The sequence below is a fragment of the Actinia tenebrosa genome, unplaced genomic scaffold (genome assembly GCF_029948245.1).
Source record: "Actinia tenebrosa isolate PJP-AT-01 unplaced genomic scaffold, QUT_ActTen_1.0 PGA_scaffold2__45_contigs__length_23673736, whole genome shotgun sequence".
Classification (NCBI taxonomy): domain Eukaryota; kingdom Metazoa; phylum Cnidaria; class Anthozoa; order Actiniaria; family Actiniidae; genus Actinia; species Actinia tenebrosa.
In genome coordinates this window covers 8,125,899-8,142,715 of record NW_028292579.1, presented here as the reverse complement: position 1 = coordinate 8,142,715, position 16,817 = coordinate 8,125,899, and the positions used below count along the sequence as shown (strand labels likewise).

At 37.0% G+C, this 16,817-nt stretch overlaps 3 protein-coding genes across 4 annotated transcripts in view; all 3 read right to left on the bottom strand.

The window, feature by feature from the left end:
* Positions 1-12,540, bottom strand: part of LOC116292123 (uncharacterized) — a 42,471-nt gene extending 29,931 nt beyond the window's left edge. The window contains exons 1-3 of the mRNA XM_089034030.1: positions 12,454-12,540; positions 11,494-11,705; positions 10,154-10,249 (exon numbers count right to left, since the gene is read on the bottom strand). Of these exons, the coding sequence (XP_088890156.1) occupies positions 10,195-10,249; positions 11,494-11,705; positions 12,454-12,540 (354 nt within the window). The 3' untranslated portion in view covers positions 10,154-10,194. The remainder of the gene's footprint in view (positions 1-10,153; positions 10,250-11,493; positions 11,706-12,453) is intronic.
* Positions 2,780-6,627, bottom strand: LOC116301874 (uncharacterized). Its single transcript, XM_031711038.1, has one exon. The coding sequence runs from the start codon at positions 6,352-6,354 to the stop codon at positions 3,883-3,885; it is 2,472 nt and encodes an 823-aa protein (XP_031566898.1). The 5' UTR covers positions 6,355-6,627; the 3' UTR covers positions 2,780-3,882.
* Positions 12,541-12,806: 266 nt separating the features above from the next.
* Positions 12,807-15,580, bottom strand: LOC116301873 (uncharacterized). 2 transcript variants are annotated; one of them, XM_089034696.1, is made up of 4 exons: positions 15,427-15,580; positions 15,201-15,258; positions 14,477-14,517; positions 12,807-13,522 (listed from the first exon to the last, which is right to left on the bottom strand). In XM_089034696.1, exons 1-4 carry the CDS (start codon positions 15,508-15,510, stop codon positions 12,869-12,871), a joined length of 837 nt encoding a protein of 278 aa, XP_088890822.1. In that variant the 5' UTR covers positions 15,511-15,580; the 3' UTR covers positions 12,807-12,868. The 2 variants fall into 2 exon arrangements, with proteins under 2 accessions (XP_088890822.1, XP_088890823.1); XM_089034697.1 differs by having other exon boundaries at positions 14,477-14,511.
* Positions 15,581-16,817: the final 1,237 nt, after the last annotated feature.

The window sequence follows — 16,817 nt, the reverse complement described above, 5'->3', positions numbered from 1 at the left end:
AAATGCGCATCGACGCCGTTCATCTTTGTCTATTTGGCGGCCGATCTTCAGTCCACCGCGCAACTGAAATGCATAAAAAAGATTAGTTCTTACAGCTTAAAAATTTTATTTATATGTTTTTTAAATACGAAATGATAGAAAATAATTGTTTTGACATTGTTTTGGCCGTGTTGCCATAGCGACTTAATTCGGTACTCCTAAGGAGTACAATTAACGCTATAATCGACTCCTCTCGACCAATTAGAGTCGAGTAATTTTGTTGAGTGTACTATAATTGTAAAAATATCTTACTTATCAGGACCTTCTTGAAAATCACATTTATAAGTGAAGAAGCTTCCTGTTAAAATATGAATGTAAATAAATACTAAAATACCAAATAATTATCTTGATAGATTAATAGAACTGGAAAACTTATGAGGTTTAGTCTCGTTGGAGGGCAAATCTTTTGAAAACGGTTTTTATATATTTCTTTTACGCAAAGTACTAGCATATCAAATAATTATCTTGATATGAATAATAATTATATTGATAAGAATAAAACTGAAAAAATGTTGTTAAAAATATTTATCTTGTACGGCGGCTTTGCATTGCAGTTCGCTCAAGGAAGCTTTTCCTTTACGGCTGTGTACTCAAAGAAGAATATAAACAGCAAGGATGAAGTTTACTAATTCGTTCCTAATTTGCTTTTCCTAATTTGCTTTTTGGATATAGTTTCCCCCCCCAGTATATAACAACGAACATTCTTGAAATTATAAAGTGTATATGGAGCGTATATTCACGTGACAAGGTAGAAACTTTCTGCACTTTGTTTTTGCATAAAAAGAGTTCAATTCCCCGAGGATAGAAAATGTATTGATTTGGTACACCAACAAGACCACTGTGACGCGTACGTCAAGTGAAAAAGCTCTATAAAGTTTCTTTTTTTTTTTCGGATTCCTTATTAAAACTGTCCGTTCTTTTTGTTCTTTTTATAGACAATAAAGCTGAAAGCGTCTTCTGAACAGCACTTGTCATGCATGTTTTCAAAATATTTCTATTCTTGATGTCGTGCAATCAAAACAAGATAAGAAATCGATAGCAAATGACTAAAATAATATCAGCAAAGCGATTGTTCCTAGAAAAAACACTCATCACTGACAACTGGCTGAATTCGTAAAAATAAATCTGGTAACTGACGAAGGAACTCTGTCATCGCTTACATTATCTTCTGTAACACAAACTAGAGTGACCACAGTAAATCCGTAAAACACTAATTACTTAATAGTACAAAATAGTGCTAGTTAAACAATAGAAAACAATGGAATTTGCATGAAATTGTGCTATTTAGTATTACTAGAGTTTCACGGATTTACTGTGGTCAGTCTACTAGCGTCTTAGCAAGTGTTCAAGCCGGTTGGAAAGGGACTAAGGAGAGGAGGGGCGCGCACGCGTTTTGCATATTTAGCGGGAAACTTCGTGCCAATCCACAGGAACTCCGTCAATGACAATGTGCAAAGAGCCATTTTGTCAGCAAAAGGCTTTTCTGCTATCACGGCTGAGACAGAGAACAATATCATATAGAACTCGGGTTTCTATTTTCTATAAGACTGATGAATAAATAAAACTAAACCTCGTCTTTACCTTGTGCGAAATCATCGGTTTTCTTATTTTAGATCCCTTGAGTATAAGATTCTTTGTTTGCGTTGTATCCATATTTATGTGTCTACACATGCTCAACATACTCTAGGGAATGACAAGGGGTCTGAATGGAAAATCATTACGTGTAAGTAAAGTTGTCTATTCGCTATTCAGCACAGCTTCCACACTCACGAGACCTTAGTTTTAACAGCTGTAACCAATTAAATCCCATAAGTCAGTTAACGTATGTCTGAGTACATACAATCAGTGCGCATCAAAGTAATCGGCTTACAGTAACACTACTCGGACTTGCCAAGCCCCTTAGCTTCCTGCTAAGGACATTTCATCACCCTAGAGGTGAAGACAGCCAATGTCTAGTGGTTGTGATTTCAAGCAAACGTTTTTCTGTAGTGTTAGTCAAATAGGCACAAAAGATCTACTAGAGTGATTAAATTTGGCCCGTGTAACAACGTTGTATAATTAGTGATGACTAATAGGCAATATAAAACCAAAGAAAAGAATGGAATTTGAAAGTGTTTTGACAATGAATTGACCTCTTTACGTACCTTGCGCGTAATGTCTTCCCATTTCCAATCACTAGCTTGTCATTCAATTGTATATAACATCCTTTGTTTGAGTTGTATCTATATTCATGTGTCTAAACACGCTCAACCGTTAAAAAAAAAAGATACTCTAGGGAATGTCACGTGGTCTGAAATGGGCAAACATTATCATCAAGGTAAAGAGGCATACAGCAATTTCAAAAAAGGTTGAGTACTGAATACTGCATACTGAATAGTGTATTCCAAGACCGAAGTGCATTGTGGGTCATAGTGACATTGTCTAAAGTAGGATAAATAATAATTCTTTATTCTATTTTCAGTGTATTTGTTCTATTTTCAGTTTCCATCTGAACCAATATACTAACTCCATGTAGAAAGTCAATTGCTGTATATTTATTTTTCATTTCAAATTAACGAGACCCACAATACCCTTTGGTATTGGAATGCACTATTCAGTATGCAGTATTCAGTATTCAACCTTTTTTGAAATAGCTGTATTGGAAGACCCTGAAATACAATATGAAAAACTTCTAAGTTTAGCTTGGTACTTATCCACCCATTCTCTGGTTTCAAGCCACTCAGCCATATACTACACACAATAATATTAATAATAAACTCTTTAATAATAATGCTTTAGTCTGCTGTTTTTCTCTTAAGCCTACTTCTGGGTCTCGCTAGCAGACGTTACAGGTTAGGTGCAACGTTCTCCAATATAACATTAACTTTTTGTCACGAAAACTGAAACAATCTCTGGGGTAGTTTGATTCAGGAAGACGAATTGATGATGAATGATGAATAAAAGTCTCTGTTGGACAAACCTCCTCTCTAGGAATCCTTAGGTCGTCACGGTAGTTTGTAGGGAGAAAATCGTTGCGTGACGACCCTAATGGCCTTCTTTGCAGGAGGCCTCTTTTGGAGAGACTTTCTATTTTTAACAGGAAAGAAAAACTCATGAGAAGAGAGCCTTGAGTTGTTACGTTTCTTTGTAGGAAAAGCAGCGTTGCGTGACAACCCAAATGATGTTCACTAAATTTATCTGACTCACATTTCAGTTTTAAGTCATTATAAAGTATCTGGCATGCGCTCGATAAGAAGCCATTACATCCTAGTTGAAAAGGTATATTAGCGAACTATTGTCATGACGTCATGGTACGTGAACGTGACCCAACCAAACCAACCCCACCTAAATGCGCGCCCTACAGAGTGTTTCACTCACGTGACAAGGAAGCCATATTGGTGTACCAAACAAAACAAACTTTGTGCACAATTTTTTCACGAAAATAAAGTTCAATTCCTCGAGGATAGGAAAGGTGTTGTTTTGGTACACTAACATGGCCGCGGTAACGTCACGTGAAAACGCTCTATTGTTTACACATCCACGTCTGGAAATGCAATTATCACCAGTGACACCAGTTTCTGTACTATTGATCTACGACCTGGGTGATCTAGTCAGTAATCCTACAAGCACTTGATGGTAGCTTTTCAAAAGTTCTTCCCTATCACACTGGCGGAATCTCTAACTTCGCCGTCGAGACAAAATAGGATTTTGGTGGACGTCAATCAAAGGGTTCAAAGACATGTTGGGAAATACTGGAGTTTCCGATGGCGCGTGGCTAAGGAATGTCATGGAAACCCACCCCACCAAAACCTACTTTGACGCGACGGCGATTTTGCGCGTGCTAGTGAGAACGAATGTAATCTATTAAACTTCTGACACTATAGATAATCTAGGCTTCCAAAAATTATCCTTCCGCCTGCTTGAGTGATTCCGTAACTTTACGTCCTTCTTGTTCGAGGATTTGTTCTTTTCGCTCTTTTTCTTCTTATGAATTTCTCCATCTGGTATTTCTTGTGCTATAACTACTAAATGATCCTCATGATCCTCTACTGGTTTGGCTCTTATCGTTTGAGGGGGGAAACCATTACTTAATGTTTTATGCAAACGAGGTAACGTTGCCGCCCTTTTCGGCTTATCTTCGTCGGCTATTCGGTCTAGTACGTCACCAATCGAACACTGATCGGAATCATCTTGTTCAAAATAGCTTTCTAATTTTCGATATTTTGGACGATAAAGATCGACATGTTCTAGAACACGGTCACATTCTCTCTCACAATCACTGTCAGGCCCATGCGTTGAGTTATCCTTGCTTGTTGTGATTTTGTTGTGGTTAATGTCACGCTTACTTGCGAGCTCTAAATCACGGTAGAAATCACGCTTGGGACGCTCACGAGACGGTCTAGGCAGTGTCAAGTATTTAACATCAACTTGGGAATCAATCTCATTAGATAGAAGTGGCTCACGTTCTTGATTTCCTGCAAAATCCAAGCCCCGGTAAAAATCCCGTTTTGCGTGACCATCTCGAGGTGTTGCCATTGTTTTCTGGTCATATCCAAGCGCAGAATCACCTTGTTGAAGACGATCACGCTCCTGTTTTCGCGCGAGATCCAGTTCACGGTTAAAATCACGTTTAGCGCGACCTTCTCGAGGTAGTGTCATGGTTTCCTGGTCAGAGTTAAGCTGAGTATCACTGCGATGAGAACGACATTCTCCCTCATGCTGGGACGCGAGCTCTAAATCGCGATAAAAATCACGTCTCGCACGACGAACGGGAGAAATTCGTGTCGGAAGCGTTAAACTCCTGCTATTCTGGTATAACTGGGAGTCACTCTGATGTGAAGCACGTTGTTCCTGTTCTTGAGCCTCGAAGCGCGCGCGCACTCGAGCGCTGATAATCTCACGATCCCTCTTTAATTCTTGGTGGAGTAGCGGGTGGTGACGATTTCGATGCCGTCTCAAACTACTGTCCACGTCGAATGAATGACAACTTGCGGTTTCCGCGTCGAAAAGTTGAGTTTTGAAAGTACTAAAAGTTACCGGGAGAGACATCGTGGTGTCATAGGAAGCGATTGAGATATTTTCTAAAGAAGGAGCGCGGTGCAATAATGACTGTCTTGGGGATGTTGATTCTTGATCAATGTTTTGACCTGCATCTTCCTCGTCCGTATTGTCCCCTTTGTATATATGAGGAATGACTGAAGGTAACGACGTGTCATGCTTATGGCGTACTAACGAACCATTGGCAGACAAAGGACGGTTTCTTTGACTACGAAAACTTGAAGTGCGACTTGGAGGGCCCTTGATTGACCCGTCTTTGCTATTTTTACGCTTAAGAGACCCTCCATTGTGCGATGACCCAGCAGAGAAACTGTTCTGTGATTTCACACTAGGTTTACGCGGTCCACAAAACAAGGACTCTCTTTTTCTGTTCATCAACAAAATATAAATAAATAATCCAAGTATCACGCAAAAAACATAACCAACTCCAAACACCACGAGAAAAAACCATATACGAGGTTGACAATACCACGTCGTTGGTATATTCTTCATATAAAGGTATTTACTTGACCCCGAAACCTTTAGTAATGTTCTCTCATTGGAATTAAACAAAAGCCGTGCGTAACAGCTTTGTCCAAAGGCAGCGTTACAAGAGTAAACTGCTGAAGAGATATCGTAAAGTTCACGAGTTATAGACAACGCCAGCGACAATTTTGGTAGTTGAGAGTCCCCAGAAATATGTCGAAATAAAATATAATAATTCCCTTCCTGGGTGATTTGGTAAACAAACGATATTCGAGTTCTTTTGTTGTGGTTGTTGCTGTTAATCGGTCTTGTTTTGTGTTGACGGCTCTCCTTGTCAATCCATCCATCGAGGTTTGATCTTCCCTTGAAAATCAAAAGCTGTAAGAAGTTATCTGAACTCGCTTCTATCTGGATAGTAGAGCCTTTTAAGAGATAATACGACTTGTACCAATATTTACGGAAGGGAATCAAGATGTCAAGCGTCATGTTTGCCACGCTTTTCTCTTTGGCCAACTTCAATTCACTAAAAGTGCTGAGACTTCGCGTTAGCTTCGATTGTTCGAGTGAAATTCCTCCACAAAATGTAGTCGAAACTTTGATGATTCTCATATCTCCCTCTGCCATCTCGTACGTTTTAGGAAATAGAGGAGAAGAGTTGAATACTTGGATGAATAAACTTGCCACAATAAATCCCACGGCAACTAAACACAGAAACGCACAAAGGTACACGCGTAGTCTGAATTTGTAAAAGCTAAAGTATCTTCTTTTGTAGTCGTTTTCGCTTCTCGTCCCAAACGGTTTTTCCTGACCCATGGCTGCTACAAATTCTCTTCCAATAGAATATTTTTACCACAGAATGTGGAAGTATAATATCAAAACCCGAGAGAATAGTATCCCTTCACCTTGTTAACGAAAGATAAACGCAGAAAGTCGAGGTCATTTTAGGTCAACAATACGGAGCACATGCTAAACGTCGAGCCAGTTAGTTATTACAGAGACCTTCCAAGTAACAAATCAAAGCTAATCTTAAGTAATTTGACACCACAGTTGTCTAATGTACTTGTGTGTGTATGAACGACAAGGAAATTCCAAACACGCCAAAACACAGTGTTTATAAAGATAAATACTGAACAATCATGAACTATTTTTAGATTATCAAGCACATCAATTTGGTTTGTTGTAGAATCGAAACACAAACGACAGTCGCAAGTCATGATACTCTTATGATTTCAGCCGGCTCGGGGAATTCCGCCAAAAATGAATTCAAGCCGAAAATAGTTGACCGGAAGTGACGTAATAATTGCGTTATCAGAAAAGATCAGGGTGTTCACGTTATCAATTGTGTATCTTTTCAATGGTATGCGTCCAAGATACTTGGCAGATAAGATTGTTAAATTATCCCTGCGATTTACAAACCAGTCGGATTAAAATCAAGATTGTTGAGCTGTCAAGGTCCTAATCGCTCACCTCAAGCTATTTTATATCTTGATTGAGAAGTTTTTTCTGTGGCCCAGGGGTTAATGACATGCTGTTAAAAAAGTATAGCAGACCCTGCATGAGGTCGCATGAGTGATAAAGTTGGCAATGTCCTCCGCGACACCAAGCCCACACATTATCTTCTGAATTACATGTGGCTCTCGAATTTAAAATTAGAAGTTGGTTTTTGTCACCGGGCAGAACCAACAACTCTATTCAAATACCGTAGACCTCAGAAAATAAGCATTTGCATTGAATTTTGCAGCATTTGCACTTTCTAAGATTTACCGGTATTTTCTGGTTTCGATAGATCCTTTTACCTTGGACGTAATCGTATTGTTTTCCCATTTCAGACCACGTGCCATTTCCTTGATAATAAGATTCTTTGTTTGAATCATATCGCATATCCATCATGTGTCTTACTCATGTTCAACTGTTAAACAAAGAAATGATACTCTAGTGGTATGAATTAAGGGAAATCACGCCCAGGTTAAAGAGGTCTAAAAAGCATTGTTGTCGTTGGCTTGTAGAAGCAGCGCCTGTGTTTTCAATAAATACACCCAAGTCTTGTTTATCAGTGACTTTATCTAGGAACTGTCTGCACGAGTGAAGGAGCTGATTATCATAATAACGCAAAACAATACAAAATAATTATAGTGGTGCTGCTTCTTCTTCTTTATGTTTTTAAGTAAAGCTAAGACAATTCCTTGTTTCAACTTTTTCTGTTTATACCATTACTTCATTGCCACTAAAAGTGAGGGAAAATTTCTGTGAAACAGATGTTAGGCAGAAACTTATTGTACGAATTATATTTTTAATTCATTTTGGTTTCGTTGCAGTCTAGACCTTTTGTTACGTCACACTGACAATGCTGATTTGTAGGTGACGTCATTTCTCGAAACTTCATTTTTCATACAATTATTTTCGGCATTTAGGCGAAGACCGGAAGCCAAGCTTACCTGGTATCGGTTTGGCGAATAAACGATGGATTGTGCATTATGAGATTTGAAAATACTTTTCTCCTACTACGTTGTTTTTAATGGTTGAAAGAAACAGCTTTATAACATAGTATTTTCCTCTCATATTATTTAGCTCTAAATAGTTCACTTTTAAATAAATATGTAGCAAATCATTGTGAAAGTTCAAGTATTAAAGGTCTTGGTTCCAAGTTCTTTTAAAAAATGGATCAAACTTCATTCTTAATTTATTTAAAGTGCCTATGACCCTTATTTTTTAACTTTTTTATATCGAAATATAAGCTATTCTAAGAAACGTGTCGAAAGAATTTTTTGATTCTGACGCTTCTTTCTATTTTTTTCGAGCGGTCAGCAAGGTATAATGTTTTCCCATTACAGACCAGGTGTCATTCCCCAGAACATCATTTCTTAGTTAACCAGTTGCACATGAAGAGACATACAGCAATTTGAAAAAAGGTTGAATACTGAATAGTGCATACTAAATACTGCATTCCAAGACCAAAGGGCATTGTGGGTCTCGTTAATTTGAAATAACAAGTATATATAAAGCAATTAACTCTCTACATGTAGTTAGTATATTGTTTTAGATTGAATACCCTAAAAATAGAATAATTACTATTAATCCTACTTTAGACAATGTCACTTTGACCCACAATGCACTTCTGTCTTGGAATGTATTCAGTATGCAGTATTCAGTATTCAACCTTTTTTGAAATGGCTGTATAAATATGGTATGTAGTCTGGAATGGGAAAACATTACACTCAAGCTAAAAAGGTCTATTTCAATAAAGGTCCATTCTTATTCTTCATATCCATACCATTTCATTCATATACATTTGCATTCCATAGCATTCTAGAACTAGATTGAAATACATAAATATCAATATTACATATATTATATTAATTAATTAATTTGTTTGTAAATATACCTTCTAGTTCAAAAAAAGTCAAAGTCAAACAAACCAATGCCATATAGACTTGTACTTAATATATAGTCTGTCAAGTTTAGAGATGGAATTCTTTCATTTCTTTTAAGAAAGTTTAAAATCTCTGTAATCATTCAAATATGAGTGTAGATATTTCCTTTGAAAAGAAAACTGATCCCTCAAAATTGAAATTTGGATTGTAAATAGTCCTTCAAGTCATAGTTAATAGAGGTAATAGAACAGTTAATATTTATCTTATAGTTCTAATTACTAAATTAAGTATGGAATAGTATAAATAGCCCTTCATGATTGAGGATCTTTTGGTGTTACACACTCAAATATGTATATTGAAATTTTGAAAACATCTTCAAGTAATATCTGAATTTATAAATTAATATTTTTTAAATATATAAATTTTAACTTCTGCAGTCCACAGTTTTCTAAGAATTAGACTCCTGGCACAAAAAATAAACATTTCAAGGGGAAAAAAATCAAGTCCAAACAAAGCAACAAAAACAGCAACAATAAAACACACACGCACAAAATCTATTCAAGAGGCTGGTCACCTTATCACGCAAATCTCAGCATATTACACCCATTTTAGTACAGCTGCATTGGTTGCCGATTGAGCAGCGTATCGAATTTAAAATTCTTCTTTTTACGTATAAAGTTATCCATGGTATTGCGCCAAAGTATCTCTGCGATTTACTTGAGCCTTATGCTCCTCAACGCTGTTTGAGATCTGGTTCTAAGAGGTTACTCAAGGTTTCAAATTATAATCTAAAGTCTTATGGATATCGCGCTTTTTCTATTTCTGCTCCAATGCTTTGGAATGCCTTGCCACTGCAAATCAAATGTAGTACATCTTTAAATATTTTCAAGAGTTATCTTAAAACATATATATTTCGCAAAGCTTTTCATTGATCATTCGTTAAATCTTATTGACTTTTAGATTACATAGTTTTTTGATTTTGATATTACAGATATTGTTATTATTAATTATTATTATTAATTATTATTTGCTTGTAAAGCACTTTTGGACATTTTAGGAAAGGGCGCTATATAAATAAAATATTATTATTATTATTATTAACTTTCTTATTTCCTTTCATACGACATTTTGGCTCATGAGAGCTACCAGCTTCTACCAACAGATAACTTAATACCTTGAAAATTTCATATGTTTCTGTCTTTAGATTTTGGCATGGTAAGGTCATCATATGTTAACTCTACCTGACATGAGTGTGTATATTTGCTTCATTCACAGGGTTGCTTCACTGTCGAGAACTGAGTCTGCATTCAAGGACAAGATGGATAATAGTGTCACAGCTGTAATGTACACAAAAATGATTTAAGAAACAAAAACAGATCTAGGTTTCTTAAAATGAGAGGGAAGGGAGGGGTCATCATTAATCTGTAAGAACATGCTCACACTTAGTTTCTGTCAAGCACAGTGCTAGAGGGTACAAGTACAAGTACAAGTAGGAGCGTACTGTGCCTAAATACCAGGTTAGAACCTTGTATAAATTTACAGTACAGGTCAGAAGTTTTTCAGGGACAACATAATGAGAAGAGTGTCATCTGCCAAATCTGTCACCTTATTTTTATAATTTTTTATATAATTTTTCATAACATACTCCTGCATCCTCGGGATCAAATATTTCCTTGTTGCTGATTGGCCAATAGCCCCAGGTTGATTTTTCATAGCAAGCAATGGCTGATTTGGAAAGAAAACTTCATTCTTCCAATATTTTTTTCAATTATTCAACAGTATGATATCATACCGAGGAAATATTTTGAATAAATAATATAAGAAACTTAGACCGATTCCATAAGTCGGTGTTTTCACTCTTTTGTCAATTCTGGATATCGCTAACACACTGTCGCAGGGGCAGATCCAGGATTTTTTCAAAGGGGGGTTGTAGCATTGATTGAGGTACTTGTTTGGTGGGAAAGTAGCACAGGGTTGCCAAACTGAAGTAGGTCTTATGATAATGATTATTTGCTGCAGGCGAGCATGGTTGTTTCAGGTCCCACACACGGCGTATAGAAAAAAAAAGCGAGCGAAGTGTGTTCGGCACCCCTGTTTTAATAAAACTCACAATGCTGTTGGTGTTCTCATGAAAAATAATAATAATAATAAATCATGATGGCTCTCATAGGGAAGGCTGCAACCCCCAAAACCCACCCCTAGATCCGCCACTGCGTCGCTAGTTGAGCAAGCATAACCCACAAAGGAGTGAAAACTACGACTAATGGAATCAGTCAATAAAGAAATTATATTCTTTGTTTCCAATAGACGTCATAGCCGCCATGTTGGAAGAATTTGACAAAAGATTTTTCAATGAATCCTTTTGTTATATCTTCCAACATGGCGGACATCCCTTTTGTTATTGTGCTCTCTTGGGATTGATTGCAAACCAAGAATAGGATATATTAGTTATAATACAAAATAAATAATATCTGTCGTGCTTTGCAAGCCTAAAAGCGCAGCTGCGCGCAGCTATATTTTTTCATGCCTTCTCTTATAATAATAACTTTCAAAAAGCTTAAAAAAATTTAAAACTCATTACCGTTTATCACTGAACACTGTTTGCCCGTGTTTGATGACAGGCTTCAGTAAATCTTTCCCCATATCTTTAAAACACTCTGGGATAAATCCTTCTGGTGCAGGAAACGAATTAAGCCATGAGTCTAACCCTTTCCATAGTTCGTCTTTATTTTCTCCATTTTCATCGTCAGATACCAAATCTTCCTCGATCCGCCATATTGAAAAACACGCGGGCTTTGAGCGAAGTACCGCGGACCATAATGACAGGCGATAACAAAGTTATACCACAGGAGGCCCAATTTTAGAAAATCGGTACAGATGAGTTTGTAATCAAGGAACATAGCAGTAATTTCATTCTCTACTTTCACAACCCCATAATGCCTATCGTCTTTGGGGGGTAACCAATCAAAAAACTGTCCCAAATTGAAAGGTTTCTTAATTGAATTTATACTATACCTGCTTTTGTCTGTACAATACTGATTATCAGTTTATTCCAAGTTATTTTTGAGTGTACAGATCATAAAGAGTTTTGGTCTTACAGAAAATGTATTGCCTTACGAAAAAATGTTTAAAATTTACCATAAACGTCTTCAAGCTTCTATCCTTTTCTGCTTTTTACTTCTTTGTTTTATTTTTGGAAACCAAACAAGTATTGTCAACATTGTCTGATCAGCCTTCAGCAAAATAAGTGGGTTTTTACCCTCTGGTTACCCCCCAAAGACGCAAGGTATTATGGGGATGTGAAAGTCGAGAATAGCTGAAAAAACATAGCTGTATTTTCCGAATGAGAAAAAGGACTTTTTTTTCAGTTTTACAATCACGTGATGGCAGCCGTGACAGGAGGCACAACTGTAGAGTCTTTATCCTCTGGGAAAATGTATTCATTTTTGTGTAAATCAGTTTAGACCAGATTCAATGTTTTCTGCCTCTGGTTTTCACTGCCATCACGTGATGGTGTAAAGCCTTTCATGGGACGAAATACCTGTTCATATCGCGGTTGCCATAACCTGCAATAATCCTTTGATAATAAGCTGTTGCGCGTGCGGGATCCAACTATAACCCCTTGCATGTGGCGTCGAAGCAACTCAATTTGGAAAAACAAAAGAATTTCAATATCCTGAGAATTAGAAACCTATCGTTATGTCCTCCAAATTAAGTTACATTCCAACGTGCTACAAGAGGTTTATTGACTAGTACGCGTAGAAAAACGTTTAGATATGGCATTTGCCTTTCATCTTTTTCTAATGTCTCCCATACTATATATCCCTCCCTTCACTGGACACCTGTTTGCTCAGTAGGTCCTGACTACACGCTGAATAAATCAAAAATCATTGCAATATTTATCTTATTTTATTTCCTAATTTTCCGTTAACCATTCATTCACGATGGAGAAACGTTTACAAAGAAGCACCGAACCACATGTTGGAAGTCGTATAATCACTCGATGAGCACCTGAACTTTCGGTTGATTTTCCCGTAAAAACCAAAGTTGTCTTCACTGGATACGTAACCTGCAGATGCCCCAAACGAGCACTTTCTTGCACTGCTGTCATGATGAAGGATATGCCTATTGGCCATCTGCCAGAATGGCACGGTCACCTCAATACCAACGTGACCACGAACGTTGATATACTCGACTTTCTTACAGACACCTGCACCATTAAAGGTCAGAGGGTCCAGGTCAGCAAATCGAACGCGAAGGTAGTCACGGTAGTCTACCGAGGCTCCATTGCAGGTGACGCGCCAATGAGTGGACTGGGACTTGATGTTCGTCATCTGGTCACGCGTCATACGGTACATGTTGTAGTTGGGGGACTTTTCGTTGACTGGGATGTTCATTGTCAAGGGTTTCTTGAAGGGAGCGATGGTATCTTTATTTCTGTATTCCATTCGATGGGACAGCACTAGTGTCCAGGCAGAACCAGGTTCAGATCTCAGATCACAGAACACTTCTTGTGGTCCTTTTGGTGTCATGATGGTGTAAACCTTGGCTCTGGTTTCTCCATTTTTCAAGTGATCGAGACACGAACGAGGCGTAGGAATTTTCGAATTCTGAAATCACGAGCACAATTGCAACTTTAAATGACCTACAAATAGCATTCATTTTAATTCACTGGAAAGATTGTGTATTTAGTACGCGGTAAACTTCATAGTGAACATATTCAAACGTGTAGAATTTTAAAGATCTTATAGTACACTCAACAAAATTACTCGACTCTCTTTGGTCGAGAGGAGTACAATTATAGCGTTAATTGTACTCCGTAGGAGTACCGAATTAAGTCGCTATGGCAACACGGCCAAAACAATGTCAAAACAATTATTTTCTATCATTTTGTACTTAAAAAACATAAATAAAATTTTAAAGCCGTAAGAACTAATCTTTTTTATGCATTTCAGTTGCGCGGTGGACTGAAAATCGGCCGCCAAATAGACAAAGATGAACGGCGTCGCTTCGCATTTTTTGCTGAAATTTTGTTGAGTGAACTATAAACAAAAAATCGCACGATCTTCTCGTACAAATTGATAAAGCATTTTGAATTTGTCTATTTACAAAGACTAGTAGGTTAAATATATATCTGTATTTACGAAAAAACGATCGCGAGATTTCCTCACTACGCATGATCAAACCGTTATCTACAACCTCGTTCCCAGATCCCTTCTTTATCACTGTGCATGATTGATGAAAGAATTGGTTATTTCAGTGAGGAATAAGGGCTCTGGAAATGAGATGGAGTTATAGTTGCAATCAATCGGGAATAAAAGATATATCTTACTGGGTTGAATTATACAATATAATATCGCGGGTGTGACGAAGTTTATCGAAATAGCGACATAAGTACATATAGTAGAAGACACTAATTCTACAGTTTTCTTTTGTCTTACTTAGTGTTAGTTGTAATAATACTAATGTTAAATGTTACTAATAATACACCTTTGTTTGACAGGCCAAATAAAATCACTCTATCCATGAGTATTCAGTTGAGTACAAGTCGTTACTCTACATACCTGTTCTGGTTTTTCTTGGCTTTTCTCGCTCTTTCCTTCTCCTCCAAAAAATAAAGAGAAATTATAATGAAAATAAATTCCTTTACGATGGGCATAAATATTTTCCTATTTAAAACCATATGTCATTCTCTTGATAATAAAGTTTTTTTCATCGAATTGTTTGATACTCATACATATGTGTCATATCACATGGTAAGAAACTAGAGAGCAGTGAAGCTATAGAGGTCTACTGTGTTCTAATGAACTTCTTACAAGCCAGTTCTTTTACTTTTCACAGGCTTATCACTCTTTACTTTTCCGTCTAAGGTAAGTGTTTTTAAAAAGATAGAGTGTTTTTCGTCGGACGAGACGACAATTTCGTAGCCATTACTTGCTACCATAAACGTAGTGTCAAAGTGTTGTGACAGTATAGAAAGTTCGCATGAAGAAAATTTAAAGCCTTTTAAGTCTTACTTTATGACGTTCCTTGTACGTTTTGTAAGTTACCGACGACGGTAACACTATACTATAGTTCCCACTCGCAACATATAGCACGCAGTCTACGGTATGTCGTACCTTGTAAGTAAAGTAAGTCAGTAGTGTACGTTTCCCACTCGTAATATAACATAACTTGCCAGTCTATGGTAACCGGTATGTCGTACCGTTTACGTGCTGTAAGTCAGTACTGTACGTTTTCCACTCATACGAAAAACCTCTATTTTCTGAAGAATAACTTGAAACATACCTTGTCCATTAATCTTGATGTAACCAGCCACCTGAATATCATTCGCTTCTTCAATTTGCTGTAAAAATGAAAACTGAGAAATTATTTCAGTTACGCAATATCTGATATATATTACGCCCTGGACTGAACTCAACTTCTATGTTAATAAGAGCAGTATAGCTCTGATAGCCTTCGAATCACCGGTTAATTTCAATTTAATTTATTCTTTAACAATTTCATATTTTACCTTTTCTGTGTCGGCCACTACCTGCATCACTACTGGAGATATCATGGCATGGACCATTAAAAGTACCAAGATGAGACGATCCATCTTTGCCTGCTGACGGATAAATCCAGTTGCTGATCAACTCTGTTCGGTTTCCTCTAAGCGCACTCCTCGAATGAAGATTCAAGTGACTTATGAAACTGCACTACTGAGCCTCTTTTAATAGAAAAAATGTGTCATGTCCCATGGGTTCGATCTCGTATTTCGTGTCAATGGTACTAAATGTAACACAAAATTACGTAAGACATTTTCATACTTTGCATGCAATCGTGGACATCCGCTTTTGTTTAATAAGGTGTTTCTATCCTGTTCCTGTTTTTAATAACCATTTAATAGAATACCGAGTAAAGACCCCTTGCATGTGAAGTCAAAGCCGCTCGATCTGGAGGACAAAATAAAAGATTTTCAATCTCACGAGAATTGGAAACCTATTGTTATATAGACCCTCCAAATCAAGCTTCACTCCGAGTGCTTCAAGGGGTCTATAGAATGTGAAAACACCCAGAGGAAGAGTGAAGCCTATCCCAGAATACATTGCGTTTCATAGAATTATCACTTTTGTAGTGAGGTCATCACTTTGTTTCAACTGGCTTTTGGGGAAGATCAAAATGGTGGTTCTGTTGCATGACGAATACAGTAAAAACCCACGTATAAGAACCTAGGTTTTTTCAAGTTAGCCTAAACAGGTTCTTATATAAATGGTATTTAGTGATAAATTAGGCTAACTAGGTTCTTAATTAGGTTCTTAACTTTTGTTCAAGAAATAAAGTAGTATTTTTGAATACTGCAGTCTGGTCTTTAATGTCCAATTACAGTATTCTTGGAGGCTTAGGTAATCAAATGTACTACAGTATACGATTTTAATCTGATTCTGTTATAATAACCATGTACAGTTATAGTGTTTATAGCATTATTGTGTACAGACTGTGTTAAAAATATATTTTTGAAAAAATTGATTCTATTTTTTTTTTTCCTTTTTAAAAATAAGAACCTGTTTTAGGATTTTAGCCTAGAAAGACGATTTTTCTGTTTTTATACACAGCCTGGAAGGAGTTGACAAGTGACAATGTTCGATGGACTTGTTCTTCAACAAAGTGTGCTCAGAGAGTGTACGTAGCCCGGCAGCTTGGCGCTTCTTTTGTCGTCTGTACAAAATGTACATCGTTTCATTTTTTAGTATAATGTCTGTTTATGATTTTTTTATATTTTCATTATTAAAGCTGACTTTTTCAGTTGTTCGTGAAATGCCAAAAAGGGCTTTTTTCGATTTAGAAAACCTGTGGGAGCATTTTGATGTGTATTACAGTGCAACGTACAAAATTATGAAGTCGTAAATTTAATGTATTGTGTAC

Bases quoted from the DNA above. Each gene is read 5' to 3' on its own strand.
- LOC116301874 (XM_031711038.1), bottom strand. From the start codon at position 6,354: ATGGGTCAGGAAAAACCGTTTGGGACGAGAAGCGAAAACGACTACAAA.
- LOC116301873 (XM_089034696.1), bottom strand. From the start codon at position 15,510: ATGGATCGTCTCATCTTGGTACTTTTAATGGTCCATGCCATGATATCT. The intron at 15,259-15,426 runs GTAAAATATGAA...TCATTTTTACAG, and splicing joins TAGTGGCCGACACAGAAAAG to CAAATTGAAGAAGCGAATGA. The intron at 13,523-14,476 runs GTATGTAGAGTA...TCGTGATTTCAG, and splicing joins GCCAAGAAAAACCAGAACAG to AATTCGAAAATTCCTACGCC.